We start from the raw sequence: 16,032 nt of genomic DNA, 5'->3' as shown, positions 1-16,032 counted from the left end.
AACGGGCTTATTAGGTGTTCCCCATCTTTGAGTATCATAATTAACATGTTATAGTGTACTGCTACTACTAATTAAGAGAGTAGAACTAGTAGATGCTTTGTAGCTTGGTAAATAACTTCGAAACTCTTAAGGAGCTGCACATCAGTGTGTTACATAAAAGGAGAAATAAATATTTTAGGTAGCTGACTTTATAAAGCAGTATAAAAATGGTAGGTTCTGGGTTTTTATTTCTCATTCTAAGTACAGCTTATAATAAACTCATTTTGACTCACACTGCTATATTTTTAAAGTGGGAATGTCTTTCTGTTCACAGGTCACAAGGTTAGGAAGATTGCTGGCTAGCTTTTTCCTTTCTGTTTTTTAAACAATCAGCCCGAAAAGCCTTCTTCCTGAAACATGAGTTCTGCGCAATAATTACTAACCCCCCACCCCCACCCCCGCCACCTGCCACTCCTCCTCCAGGGTTTTTCCGTATTGTGTATTTCTAGCTTGGTGTTCTTCTGAGTTTTTCTTTTTTAAAAAGAAGTTTTGTTTGTTTGTTTTCTAGAGCAGTTTTTGGGTCACTGCAAAATTGAGAGGAAGGTATGGAGATTTCCCATATACTCCCTGCTCCCACATATGCATACTTCCTCCCACTATCAACATACCCCCCCTGCCAGAGTGGTACATACATTACAATTGCTGAACCTACACCGACACATCGTAATCACCCAAAGTTCATAGTTTACATTACAATTCACTCTTGGTATTGTACAATCTATGGGTCTGGACTAACGTATAGTGATAATGTGTCCATCATTATACTAACATAAAGAGTATTTTTACTGCCCTAAAAATCCTCTGTACTCTGCCTAATTCTTCTCTTTCTCCCCTTCTCCCAACCCTTGGCAACCACCGATGTTTTTAGTGTCTCCATTGTTTCAACTCTAAAAGAATGTCATATGGTTGGAATCATATGATATGTAGCCTTTGCAGATTGGTTTCTTCCACTTAGTAATACACATTTAAGGTTCCTGCATGTCTTTTCATGGCTTGATAGCTCATTTCTTTTTAGGGCTGAATAATATCTCATTGTCTGGATGTACCACAGTTTATCCATTCACTTACTAAAGGACATGTTGGTTGATTCCAAGTTTTTTCAATTGTCAGCAGAGTGGCTATCTTAACTGATTTATGGCTATCCTTATTAAAAGGTGTATTATTGGGAGCACAGCTGAGCTTATTTAACACTCAGCAATTGTTACAGGATAACTTTGTAAAGTTGAGTTTCTAATCTAAAGGACTACATATGTATGGACACAGAGCAATATATATATTTAAATTTTAAACTTTTATAGATATTATAAATAAATTTAAAAATTTAACACATGCAAAGCTAATGACTATTTTCTTACAGTCATTATCCCCCTATGTACAAATTGTCCTCCCCTACCCACTGTACCTTTTGATTTTACTCAAGATTGAGTTTTCCCTGTTTGGCATTATGTCTCTTGCTTCCACAGCAGCCTTACTTTTTTTGGTCTCTACTTACTTCCCTCCAATCCTCATTACACTTACTTCTTCCTCCACTGTGCCCCCAACGCATTCTTTGGGAAGTGGTAGAACTCAATTTGTTCTTTGCTTTCAGTGCCATTTCCAGGCCAGAGTTTCTCAAATATGCCAGATCCTAAGAATAATCTGGGGTTGCTAGTTCCAAACACATATTTAGAATCTCAGGTTCCATTCCTGGAAATTTTGATTCAGTAAGTCTGGAGTGACGCCTGAGATAAATGCCTCAAGTGATTCAATTCCTCTGATCAGGCAAGTTTAAGAAACACTGTTTTAAGCTGTATGCCATCTACCAATACTCACATTCCCTTCATTTGACCAGTAGATACAATCCTCTTAGAATTTCATAGAATCATAAACCAAGGGCTTTTGGAGATAATCTTGTCTAACTTCTACCTAGTGCAAATGTTTTTGAAAATCAGTTTTGGATTGATATTTATTCAGGAGCTTGTCTCTTCATAACGTTTCATAAGGCCTCCAGTGGGCCCTCAACATTGTGTAGGAAACTTCTTTTCTTTGGTCAACTTGCTTGCCTTTTCTTCATGATGATTGTTTAGACTTTTTGTCTGTATACATCTTTTCTGCATTCCCTCCTGTTAACGGTAGAGAAGCTATCTCACCTCCTCCTCAGAAGTTAATCCTTCTGCCTGTGTTCTGGATTCTATCCCTCACCTTGTTTAGGATTTTAAAAAAATTGTCACAAAGTATACCTAGCATGAAATTTACTATTTAACTATTTTAAAGTATTCACGGGCATTAAATACTTTTGCAGTGTTGTGCAACCATCATGACTATCCATTTCTAGGACTTTTTCATCATCCCAAACAGAAACTCTATACCCATTTGCTTAGGACCTTAACTCACCCCCATCCCATCTTTACCCCTTCCATTCCCATACAAAGAAAATTGCACATGATTTTAAGTGAATTCCTGCTTTGTATGTTTCCTTTATTTTTATTAAAAGAATGGTTTTTTTCTCCCCAGAAGTCAGTCTTTATTCTGAATATGAGGTTTATCATTTCTATATATCTTCTAATAGTTTGCTATGCATCTATGAATGTATAAACTGTATATAACAATTTTGTGTGATTTAACACTTTATAAATAGTATACTGCATGTATCATTCTACAGATTGCTTTGGTTCAACATTGCTTTTGAGAATTATGTTGATACATGTAATTCTAGTTAGTTCATTCATTTTAACCACTATATTTTTTTTGTTGTTTGACTATATCACTTTATTCTCCTGTATTTGGACATTTAACATGTTTACAGTTTTGTAATATTGCTGCGTTGAAGTAAGAATATATCTAGAGGTCTATCCTGAGATGTATTGGTATATCTTGTATATATCCCACGTATCCTATACATGTGTATCCTGGGATTTCTGTTTGCCTTTTTCTCCTCTTCTGGGATTCCATGACTATTCTGTTGCCTCATTTCAGTGACTCAGATGAGACCTCACATGTCTGAAAAGACTTTCTTCTACCATTACATTTGATTGGTCGTTCAGATAGGTGTGGAATTCTAGGTTGGAGGTCATTTTTCTGCAGATAAAAGGTGTTACTCCACTGTCTTTATTTAAGCTTCTAGTGCTGCTACTGAGAAATCCAATGTCAAGTTGTCCTGTTTTTTTCTCTCTGGAAGTTTCAAAATCTCTTTCCTATAAAATTTCAAAACACTGAGAATAATGTGTCTTTAAATGGGTCTTTTTTTTGTTGTTTTTTAATTTATGAAATATTTCAGACATATAAAGAGGGGTAAAGAATAATAACAAAAACCTGTGTTCTTGCCACCTGGCCCAAGGTATAAAGCATCACCAGTGTAGTTGAAAGCAACCTGCAACCTCTGTGATTTTCTCAGATCTCATTGGAATGAGTCTTTTTTTAATTCACTCTGTTGAACGTTTAGGTTTTTTCAACGTGGGAATGCATATCCTTCCATTTGGGTAAATTTTCTATTATTTCTTTGTTAATTTCCTTACCTCAGTTTTCCTGTCTTCTTTTTCTAAAACTTTTGAGTTGGGTGTTAGGCCTCCTGGCTAAACCTTTAATTTTCTTATCGTTCCTTCTATTTTTCTTTGTCTTTTTATTCTACTTTCTGGGGAGATTTTACTATCTTCTTTTTCTCCTGTTGATTTATTTCAGCTGTAATACTTTGAATTTAAGAGCTTGTTCTTATTTTTTGTTTTTTCATTAAAAAAAGTAACTTTCCTGTTTTTATTTCATGGATGCAATGTCTTCTTTGATCTCTCTGATGATATTAATTATTCTTGTTTTGAAATTTTCTTTTATGCTCTAAGGTGTCTCTGTTTCATCAAGTTTGTTTTTGCTTGTCTTAATCTTCTGTTTATGTTAGTTATTTTCTTCAAACATCTGGTGATCTGTTTATATTTAGATATGAGTCAGTACAAAACTGATTAGAAACTCTGTAGGACTTACAATAGGACTTATCATTTGATGACTGGGTAGGGAATCTGGCCATATCATTGTAGAAAAGCTCCCAATATCAGCATTTAGAGGTCTTTTCTTTGGGGCTTTTAATTTTTACAGCTGAGAGTCCACCAAATTTTTGCCAGAGGAGCAGAGTAGCTTATATCCTTGTCTGCTAGAATTCTTGGAGCTGAACTATGAAAGTAGGTAGGTGATTTCATCGTTAAAATATATGGAATTTTAATTCCCTCTTTTCAGTATACTGGGTCTCTTCCATACTTGTGCCTGGTATTTTTGTTTCTATAGTCTTCTGGTTAACTTTCTCCACAAAATAGGTAGGATAAGAAAGAGTATAGGAGGGGGAGGTGGAAGGTAAGTAAGTGGAGGGGTCTGACTGACTCTTAAACAGATTTCAAACCCATCTCCTTTGTTTTAGTTCTATGCCTGGTTACCCACCTTCTGTGATACTTAGCCTTTCCATGATTTTGTAGCACGAACTTGCTTTTTGGGTATCTTCTATACAGGTACTCAGTGTTCAAAGTTCTCCATCTGCTAATTCCCCTGTACGTTTTTTTAACCTTCAAAAAATGTTTTGATAGCTTGTATCTATCATTTTTGCTTCTGTTCTGTTTGAGCTTCTGGAATTTATAGGCTTTCTATTTTACTCTCACTTGAGTGGGGTTTTGATAAGGAATATAAATAAATCATATGTTCCGTCTGCCTTGTTTAACTAGCAGTCTTCTTCACCTTTACCAAACTCTTTGTGTTAGCATTAAAACATCACACAAGAGAATACATAAATGGAAAGATATAGCACATTCTTGGACTAAGAAGAACCAACATCAAAATGACGATTTCCCCTAAATTATAAATTGAACATAATCCCAATAAAAATACCAGTAGTTGTTTTGTTCTGGGACAGTCACCTGACTTGGAAGTTTGTATGAAAAAATAAACAGACAAGAACAGCCAGGAAAACTTTGAAAAAGAAAAGCAATGATGGAGGAGTGCCCTATCAGATACCAATACATTCTAAAGATTTAATTATTAAATAAGTGTATACTAATTAATGAACATTGTTCAGTGAAGCAGAAAAGTCCAGAAATAGACCCAAATACATATAGGCATGTGATATATAAAAATGATAGCATCTCAAATCATTGGTGGCAAGAGAAGGTAGTGTTGGGACATCAGGATATCTAGAATTTATCTTAGTATTCATATCACTGTATACCGCAGTAAATTCCAAATGGGATCAAAGATTTAAATGTAGAAAATGGAGACATAAATGTAAGAAAACATGAAGGAATTCTTTTACAACTTTTAAGTGGCAAAGGTCTTTCTAACTATGACCAAAACAAAAACAAAAATCACTGTAAACAAGGTCAAAAGATAAATTCATATCACCTGACAGATAATTAACCTTCCTAAACTGTAAAGAGCTCTAGAAATAGATAAGAGAAATACTAGCAACACAGTATAAAAATGAGCAAGCATTGTAAATGGACATTTCACAGAAAAAGAAATACAAATGGCCCTTTAATCCTCTTATCTGAAAAGACATACAACTTCATTCCTAAGAAAATGAAATTAAAACTACTAAGATGCCAGTTTTTACTTATTTGTTAAACTCCAAAAATTTTATAACATCCTGTTAATGGGGTTATGGGGCAATACATACTTTCTTATATTGCTGGTGAAAGCTTATACAACCTATGGAGGGTTGCTCAGTCTTTCCATCTTAATTCTCCCTTGATCCTATTTCCCCCTCTAACTACAAACTCTTCTTACTTTCACAGCCAAACTTCTTGAAAGAATTGTCTACACTTGCTGTCTCCATTGCCTCATATCTCCACATCAGTTTGGTTTCTGCCCTCATAATTTATCTGAAACATCTCTTGCTAAGGTCACCAGTGGGCATTTTATATCTGCATCATAGTAGAAGTCTCAGCAGCATTTTGACCAAATTCCTCCTGAGGTATTTTCTTACTTTGACTTTCATGATACTGCGCTCTCTTGGTTTTCTTCGAACCTCTCTGACCACTTAACAACTCCTTTACATTGTTTTTTGTCAACTTTTCTTTCCCTTTTTTTTTTTTTTTAATTTGGAGCTTTCCAAGACCCCTGTTCTTTGGACTCCATATTTTCTCTAGTCAGGTCTCTCTTAAGACTAAAGTTCCGATTACTGACAATGACTAGGATTTGTAACCTCAGTACCCATCTCTTCTGATTTCAGCAAATTACCACAAACATAGTACCTTAAGACAACAAAAATTTAGTCTCTTACAGTTCTGAAGGCTCTGAAGGAGAATCTTGTTGTTTGTTTGTTTGCTTGCTTTTTTGTTTTGTGGGGTTTTTGTTTGTTTGTGCCCCCCCCCCCCCCACTTCTAGTGGCCATCTTTATTTCCTGGCTTGTGTTCCCTTCCTCCATCTTCAAAGTGCATCAATACAGTCTCAGCTTTTATCACCAAGTCACCTTCTCTCTGTGGTGAAATCTCCCTCTGCTTCCTTATGACAACTGTGATTACGTTTGGGCTCACCTGGATAACCCAGGATATCTTGCCATCTCCAAATTCTTAATTTATTCACAGCTGAAAAGTCCTTTTGCCGTATAAGGTAACAGTCACAGGTTCTAGAGATTAAGACCTGGATATCTTTGGGAGCCGTTATTTCGCCTACTACACACTTCAAGCTCATTATGTCCCAAACTGAAGATACCACCTCCCCACCCAAACTTGGTCCTCTCCTCTAGTAGGAAGAGTGCTTTCTCTATGTGGTTGCAAAGGGCAGAACCTGCAAGACATCCTTGACACTCCTTTCTTTTCTCTATCATATCTAACTTTCTCCAAGTCCTTACAATTTTATCTTATGGTTATTTTTCAAATCTTTAAAAAATCAACTCCACTGTCATTAGCTTAGTTGGTTGTTTCTTATTTGGAATATTACAGAAACCTCCTAACTAGTCATTTCTCTTTCAGTGTCCTGTTGAGAAAACAAAAACAACTCCCAAGCCCCCCACCCCCCCTAAAAAAACAAAGGCAAATCTATTAACTTTCCTTTTACTACTTTAGATCCTTCAGTGATTCCCCCAATTCTTAATGTGGTCTTCAAGGCTTTCCATAATCCAGCCACAGCTTGTTTCTCCAGTCTCATCTTTGTTTTTCTCTTTTGTTTTCTGTGTTTAGCATCACTAGCTTTTTTCTAGACCCTGGAAAGGGTGATGCTTAAGGGATTTTATTTCCGTTAAACTTGTTCTACAAATTTTAATTCAGTGTTACTTTGAGGAACAGTTTATCCCCTAGATCAGCATCCCGTGTTCTCTTTTATAGTGTCCTACAGGTGCCTGAAGACTTGTCACAGTTTATAATTAAGTATTTGTTTAGTATATGCCTCTCTCTACTAGACTGTAAATTTCCAGGGGCCAAGGATGGGTCTGGTTTGCTGTATCTGTGTTTAGGACAGTGTCTGCATATAATATACAGTAAACTTTTATTAAATGAATGATACTGGCTTTCCTGTAATTCTTGTTCTTTATTTAAGGCTATATAAGTCTACTCTTCTGTGATAAGCTTCCAAGTATTTGAAGATTATTGTGTCCCCACTTTAATCATTTCAAGTCAAATACTTTTGAAATATTTTTAATTTCATCACTCTTCCTCCAATCTGTATGATTTCCAAGTCACTAATCATCTTGATTGTTCTCTTTCGGGTGTGCTCTTGTAATAGACTTTTTTTTTTAGCCCAGAGCAGGAGATAATGCTCCAGGTGTCATCTGTGCAATATGGAGTATTGCCTCCCTTAGTACAAAGTATACAAGATATAGGCTAAACCACCATAACAAAGAGATCGCACATACAGTAGCTAGGACAAAATAAGTTTCTTTCTCAAGTAACAAGCCCAGAGGTAAGCAGCTCTGTTCCATGATGTCATCTTGGATTCTCCTTTCCTTCTGTCTTTTAAGTTTTGCCATTTCCTTTGGTGTTGTCATGTGCATGGTTGAACTTGGCCCTCAGAAGAGAGAAAGAGGAAATGGAGAGCAAGCCACTTAATTACATATGCTCTAGAAATTGCATATGTGACTTGTGCTAACATCTCATTGGCCAGAACTTAGTCATAGACCACACTTAGTTGCCAAGCAGCTATATGCCCAAGAAGTTCTGTTACTTAAAAAAAAAGGGGGGGGTAGAATAGATACTGGGGATAGTTAGTAATTTGCTTGTTTGGCATTAGTGTCACACAGTTGGTACATGTCGAATTTCTGGCCATAAATGTTGTCCATCTTCTAACTTGTGCTGTTAGTTTTTTAAATATATCACAAACATTAACATTTGTTAAATTATTTTATACAAGTGATAGATACTGTTAATCAGCTTTACTACTATTACCTTTTTTTTGGCCACAATTGAATGGCTGATTATTTCTAGACTCAGCAAACATAAATTCAGCAGTTTCTCCTCTTCAGGTTTACTTTCTCTTTCCAAATAGGAAAGGATGCTTTATGTTTATTCATGTCACATATTAATTATCCTAGGTGTTTGCATTTTTACATTGTCTTCGAGTTCAGTGCTATTGAATTTAGTGGTACTTAAATTAGGTAATCTCAGAGTACTGTATAAAAATGCTTATTCAGTCTCACTTTGTGTGCAGAATTTAATGTGAATTCCTTCAAATTAATAATGCATTAAGAGTTGTATAGTCTCAAAGCTAGTAGGCCACATAAGTTGGTGAAAACTACCACATGGCAGTGTACTTCTTAAAGATTGGTCTCTTAAGTTATGTGAGATTTAAATTGTGACACATCTTTAGGACATTTACCACATAGCTTGAAAGCCTTTGTTGGAAGGAATTTCTGATAATTGGGAATAGTTGGGGGGAGGTATTTGGAGGAGAGTGGTATTTCTTTTATTAGCCCTGAAAGCATACTATTCCTAGAACTTGTACTAAAGTTAAATTCTGCTTGTTTTAGGGTGCTTGGCTTAGAAAGGTTACAATAATGCTTACTTAGAAAAGCTTCCTTATCTCTGTATTCCATAATCATCCTCTTTCCCAGACTGCCTCCCCTGGCTTTTAACAGCATGATGATCATACAAACAAATGGAAGGTAATTCATACAAATATATGCAAGGTAATTCTGGCCTGGGCGGTTGCTGTTTAAGGATCACCTAAAGAGATTTTTGGGGAAAAATTTGTAAGGAATTAAGAAATCTCTGCTATTTGATAACAAGATCTCAGACCTCTTTTTGGTGTGAGTGTATGTGTGGGATGACATTAAATTGTCTATGGAAAAAAAAAAAACAGTGGGATGATTCTGAAAATGCTGCTAAAAAACTAGCACTAAAGAACTGTGTAAGAAATACTAGACAGTCATTTATGCTTTCTATTGAGGCAAAAGAGGTGATATTTGAAACAATAAGAAGTGATTCTTAAAAAAAATTTTTTTTTGACTCTTCAATAGAAACCCATCATTTAAATGTATAATTGTATGTTAGGCTTTTCAACCTAATCTGCATCTTACCTGAGGTAGAAAATGCTAGGTTACTGATCCAAGGTGGAAATCCTGGTTAGAATCCAGCATTTTTAGTCTAGTCATCTGTATGCACAGGATCTGTCTCTACATTTGAGAAACATTCATTCCGAATTGGAGGTAGGAATATTAAGAACATACATGAAAATGACTAGAAGAATAATATCAGCTTGTATTGAATCACTTGGTAGATTCTGTTTGAAAGTTAAGATTCCCTGGGCTGCAAACTTGTATAGAATATGCCCTAAGTTTACTAGAGTTGGTACAGAGAAAATGTCTATGCTTGCAGGTAACATTAGATTATCAAGGGAGATCAGGAAGGCTTTCAGAAGAAAAATCTTGAACTCATCTTTGAAAGTTAAGATTTAGGTTGACAGAAAAGAGGACATTCCAAGAAGGGCAGATTCAGGAGAAAAATCACTACAGATAGATACAAGTATGGCATAAGTTGGTTAGAGAAAAATATCAGCCTGCCTAGGGTGGAGGATCTTATATGGAAGTACTGGGAGATTGGATTTAATAACAGTCAACCTGGTATCTGGCCTGATGTGAAGGCTTTCAAGCTAGGGAGTACAAAATGAATATGGAAGATTAATTTGACAATAGTCTATTTTTTTCCCCTGCCCTGTCAGTTTAACTGTTTATTTACTGATTTTTTTTCCTTATAAAGATCACTTGAAAGTGTTTACAAAGTTCAAAAATCATCATTCTCAGAGAAGTTTATCTTAATGTTTTCAGTATTTCCTTGAGACGTTGGACCATGGACTAACTTTCACCTTGAAATTTCTGTTTATGGTTCATATATCAATGTATTTGTCAGTGTGCTAGGGTGCCTTTCTGTAACTATTGACTTTATCCAAGGTACTGACCGTTGAATTCTTAGTATGTAGAAGAAATAGCAACATTGGAAATAATACCCTATCCTGATTCTTATGTTATAGTGTACTTCAGTCCTTTCTCCCCCCTCTTTCATTTTATCTCAGGTCAACAGGACATACTGCTGTGGCACCTACCGAGCAGGTCCTATGCGGCAGATAAGTCTTGTTGGAGCAGTAGATGAAGAAGTTGGTGATTATTTCCCAGAGTTCCTTGATATGTTAGAAGAATCACCATTTCTGAAAGTGAGTGTTTTTCAGGTTATTAAAGTTCTGATCGTTACTTAAATGGACACTTTCCATTAAAAAGTTTTAAGCTAATCTTATCTATTAAAATTTTTTTATCCAATGTTTTGAGTAGAAATGTTTAGAAAATTATTGGTATAAAATACTTCAATTATTCTTTTTTACATATAAATTACTGTCTAATACATTTTTTTCTTCATACACACACACAAAATAACCTCCTTAGAGCTTTCTTTTGGGTGTGAGGGGTTAACTTGTAAATAGTCTAAAAATTTTTTTTAACGTGACTTATTCTTCTGACTTCCAGATGACTTTGCCCTGGGGTACGCTTTCTAGCCTTCGACTCCAGTGTAGGTCCCAGAGTGATGATGGGCCTATCATGTGGGTAAGGCCAGGAGAGCAGATGATCCCTACAGCAGATATGCCAAAGTCACCCTTCAAAAGACGACGGTAAACATTTATTTTTCTCAAATAAACAGAAGCACTTTTTTTTAGTTAGTTGCTTATAGAGATGATTGAGACTTGAGCACAGTTTCAAAACCATTTTTCTAAATTATTTGAAGAGCTATCTTAAGTAAATCTTCCAGCCGTCAGTTCCTTAGTCCAGTGAACTCATTACACAGTTACCAGAGTGAGGCAACTTTCCAAAAAAACAAATTTAATTTTCACTTCTTTTCTTAAAACCTGGGTCCTAACTGCCTGTAAGATAAAGGTCTAAACTGCTTTGTGTGGATTACAAGGATCTTTTCTAATCTGGCCCTGACAGTATCTCTTCTAGGTGTATCTGCTTTTAGTCTGCTCCAGTCATGCTGAACTCAGTTTCCAAACCATGGTCTTTCACAACTCTGTGCTTTTGCACTGCTCTTTTTACTTGGAATGGCATCCCCTCCTCCATCTTCCTCTCTACCTGGCAAACTCTTAACGAATTTTCAGAACTTATCTTGGATGTCACTTCCTTTGTGAAGCTTTTCTTTGTTCCCTTAGACTTAGTCATTCTCTTCTCTGTGCTCACACATCATTCTGTTCATTAATGATCTGTTTACATGTTTTTGGTTTTTACTATAAATTTTAACCTTTTTGAGGACAGTCTAATTCTCCTCTGTCTTCATTAACATAGCAAGTGATCAGTATTTACTGAATGAAACCAATGATGTATTCTCCTACAGCAATTCATATTGGCCTAACATTGTTTCAGACAAATTTATTTTGTTTAAACAAATGTAGATTAACTTATTCTAGGACTATGAAAAAAATCTCAATTTAATGGGACTGAAAATTAGCAACTCAAAAAATAGCAACTCACAATAAGTACCCAAAAGTGAGTTTTAATGGACTAGGCTAGACCTTACCTTAAAGCTCATAGGAGAATAAATACTAGAGCTAAGTATGGAATAACCTTAGGTACTTGAGATAATCATGAAAATACTTTGTAAAAACTATTTATGAATGCAAGGTGGTGGCATGGTAGAACATGGCAGTAAACCAAAACTTCTGTACATTGCTAGACCATAGCAGTTTTTGTACATCATGATGATGAATGTTGATATTCTAAATTCTTAAGTATTGCATACATTTTTTATTCTATAATCCTTCCCAAAAGGAAATGACCATTGTTTGTTTCCTGATTATTATAAACTTAAAAAAAAGATAATAGAAAAAAGTAAAAAGGCAAAAAATATCTATAATCCCACCCATTTAGGCACATTAACCTTTCCAATTTTGGTCCATATATACTCATAAATTTTCTTTTTACACAGATTAACTCATTCTTTATGTGATGTTTACTTTAAAACTTGTTTTTTTTCCCCCCTTAGGTTTACATGTTATATTAAGATGCAGCCATATCATCATTTCTAAATGACTATGTAGTTTTGACTGTATGGTTGTATCAAGATTTATTTAACCAATTCTTTATTTTTTTTAAATAAATTTATTTATTTTTGGCTGTTTTGGGTCTTCATTGCTGCATGTGGGCTTTCTCTAGTTGCAGCGAGCGGGGGCTCCTCTTCTTTGCGGTGCATGGGCTTCTCATTGTGGTGGCTCCTCGTTGCAGAGCATGGGCTCTAGGCATGCAGGCTTCAGTAGTTGTGGTGCGTGGGCTCTAGAGCGCGGGCTCAGTAGTTGTGGCGCAGGGCTTAGTTGCTCTGTGACATGTGGGATCTTCCTGGACCAGGGCTCAAACCTGTGTCCCCTGCGTTGGCAGGCGGATTCTTAACCACTGCGCCACCAGGGAAGCCCTAACCAATTCTTTATTAGTGTAAATTGTTTGCATTTTTTTCAGTATAAATGGTGTTTTGACAGACATGACAGTGGTATGCTGGAGCCAGTTTGTACCAGCTTACAGGGCATTATTAGCCTCGCAATTCCACATTGAGTGAGGTCACATTAGTAACTTGAAATTGGCCATGTTGTGAGTATTTATACCACACAAATCAGCATATCAGCTACAAATGAGCCATCTCCTCTGCTAAAGCCAATTGTTAAACATGTATGGCACATCATTGATTGTGGCCAGCTGGGTGGTTGGTTGATAGGTAGGTAGGTAGATAATATCTTTGTGCCATGTGCATGTTTATTTCTTAGTGGAAATTACTAAAGGCTCAAAGTATATATACATTTCTAATTGACTTCCAGAAATGTACCAATTTATATTCCCACCCATATAGTAAAATAGTACCCTTTCCCCCATACTCTCCACTAACATTCTCTTTAACTTTGTTGATCTGATTGGACAAAAATGTGTTATTCTAATTTGTTTTTCTTTGAGGCGTTTGTATTTCTTCTTTTGTGATTCTCTCTTAATTTTCTTTACTCATATTTCTGTTGGGATATTTTTCGTTTGTAAAAATCCCTATGTATTGTAACTATTAACTATTTTTTTCTTACGTTATAGGTTTTTCTCATTTTTTTCTTTTAGCTTATGTTTTTTCTTTACTCATAATTTTTTTCAGTTTCTTTCTTCTTTACTCACAGAGTTTTATTTATGTGTTGTCAGATCTGTCTTTTCCTCTGAGGTTTCTTTTTTAGTGGCAAACTTAGAAGAGCCTTCTCTCATTTAGTGTTATAAAATACCTACATTTTCTCCTAGTACATCTGTGATTTCAGTATTTACATATTTTATCTACCTGGTATTGATTTCAGTATAGAGGGAGAAATTTAGTTTAACATTCTTTCCAAGTAATTAGGCGGTTGTAGCAACATCGTTTGTTTAATAATTTATTATTTCTCAACTAATCTGAGGTACTATCAAATTTTATTTCTGTTGGGATTAAGTGTTCTTAAGAGGGGCATTCAAAAGCACTTTGAATTAGAGTGAATACATCAAAACTTAAAAAGTAATGTCATCTTTTTGCATTAATGAGAATGCCCTGTTGCTGAAAATGATGGAATTAATGTGAGAAGCTGTCTGTTTATCCAGGGCACTGCTAATGAAGATGATCTTTAAATTTATGAACTCTAGAGTTAAAGAAATACATGCACAGGGTTTTAAAACATCAAACAGTATAGTAGGGTTTATAATGAAAAATCCTGGCCACCTTTCTCTCCAGAAGCAAACACCTTTTTACCAGAGGCAAAAACAATTTCTGTTTTTAATGCCTTTTTTTGTTTTGTTTTAAGGGTTTGACAGGAAATTTGTCAGTTTCTTGGTATAATAGATAGGGATTTATTCCCTTTATGGGTTCTCCAAATAGTTAAATGAGCCTTACTTTATCCTCTTCCTCTCCCTTCTACTTTTTGTCAGCTGTGCTTATACATTGTTGAGGCTAATTCATATTCTGCTTTAAAACCATAATTAGGCTTTATATGCTTTGTCAATAGATGTATTCTAATATTTGAAAGCCAACAGATGGCATTTAAAATATTATGGGTAGGTAAGTTTATTGCAGATCCATCTAGTAGGCTAATATTCATATTCTAAGGTTCTGGTGGTTTGTTATCACTCAAAGGAATAATATACAAAAGGATATTTCTTTTCTGTATTTCACCTAGATACTGAAAATCATGCCACTTTTTAGCTTCATTCATATTTGGATCATGCTGATTTTTTTTTTTTAATTCTGTTTTTCCTGTAGTTTCCTTTGTTTTTTTCAATATAAATTTATTTATTTATTTTTGGCTACATTGGGTCTTCGTTGCTGCGCGCGGGCTTTCTCTAGTTTGCGGCAAGCGGGGGCTACTTTTCGTTGCAGTGCGCGGGCTTCTCATTGCAGTGGCTTCTCTTGTTGCAGAGCATGGGCTCAAGGGACGCGGGCTTCAGTGGCTGTGGCATGTGGGCTCAGTAGTTGTGGCTCGCGGGCTCTAGAGTGCAGGCTCAGTAGTTGTGGCGCACAGGCTTAGTTGCTCTGCGGCATGTGGGTTCTTCCCAGACCAGGGCTCAAACCCATGTTCCTTGCATTGGCAGGCGGATTCTTAACCACTGTGACCAGGGAAGTCCTTCCTGTAGTTTCTGATTGCCTTTTTTTGAGGTGATACCATACACTTCTCTTGACCATATCTCTAATTATCTTCTATTCTGTTTATTGCTTAAGATACATTACTTTTTTCTAGAATCACACTGACCTTCTCCTCTATGACTTTGGCGATTGCTTTTTTTTTTTTTTGGCTGTTGCTTTTTTATATAGCCTCTTTTTGGGGAGAATGTTGGTAGTTACATTGCATTCTTTGCTTTTATCATACCCTCAAGAATGCAGAATTTCAATCATACTGTCTGCTCTAACTCATCACTTTTTACCTGGAAATCTTGTGGAGCTCTGTGTTTTCTTACTTCAGTGTGAAAAGCTTATTTCACAGTTATCTACCATTTGATGTTTTTTCTGCCTTAACCTGTGGTTGTCTTCTTTCTGGGTTTATTTCTTTTCCTTGCTTGACCACATACTCAAGTTATATTCTACGAAAAGGAAGGTATTGAGTCATCATATGTCTGAAAATATCTTTTTCTGTCATTAAATATGATTGATAGTTTAGCTGTAGTCCAGAGGATGTATTTTCTCTTAGGATTTTTTTTAGCATTGCCCTAGTGTCTTCTGGTATCTAATATTGTTTATGAGAAGTCTTAATGCCAGTGTAATTATTCTTCTTTTGTAAGTAACCTATTTTCTTTTCCTCTCTGGAAGCTTAATTTCATAATGATACGTCTTTGGGCCTTTAATTCTTATTTTTTAATCCTTTTTGTTGTTTGGTGGGTACCTTAAACTGAAAGATTCACATCTCCTTTCATTTCTGGGAATTTTTCTTGCTTAGTTGCTTCAGTAATCTCTTCATTTTCACTATTATTTCTTTATGAAACTACTGTTGGCTGAATAATAGATCCCTCAGTTTGATTATCCTCGTATTTCTTATTATCTTTTTGCTTTCAGGTTCGGGACATTTACTTGACTTTTGTCTTCTGACAAAATCCTTACATTT

At 35.6% G+C, this 16,032-nt stretch overlaps 1 protein-coding gene across 1 annotated transcript in view; it reads left to right on the top strand.

Annotated features, from left to right (window-relative positions):
* Window positions 1-16,032, top strand: part of RSBN1 (round spermatid basic protein 1) — a 42,575-nt gene that overhangs the window by 18,033 nt on the left and 8,510 nt on the right. Inside the window, exons 3-4 of the mRNA XM_079944350.1 lie at window positions 10,489-10,626; window positions 10,934-11,076. Coding sequence (XP_079800476.1) covers window positions 10,489-10,626; window positions 10,934-11,076 — 281 coding nt within the window. The remainder of the gene's footprint in view (window positions 1-10,488; window positions 10,627-10,933; window positions 11,077-16,032) is intronic.

This window comes from Stenella coeruleoalba, assembly GCF_951394435.1.
Source record: "Stenella coeruleoalba genome assembly, chromosome: 1".
In the NCBI taxonomy this organism is placed as follows: domain Eukaryota; kingdom Metazoa; phylum Chordata; class Mammalia; order Artiodactyla; family Delphinidae; genus Stenella; species Stenella coeruleoalba.
The sequence above is the reverse complement of the archived record's forward strand: the minus strand, read 5'-3'. Positions and strand labels throughout refer to the sequence as shown.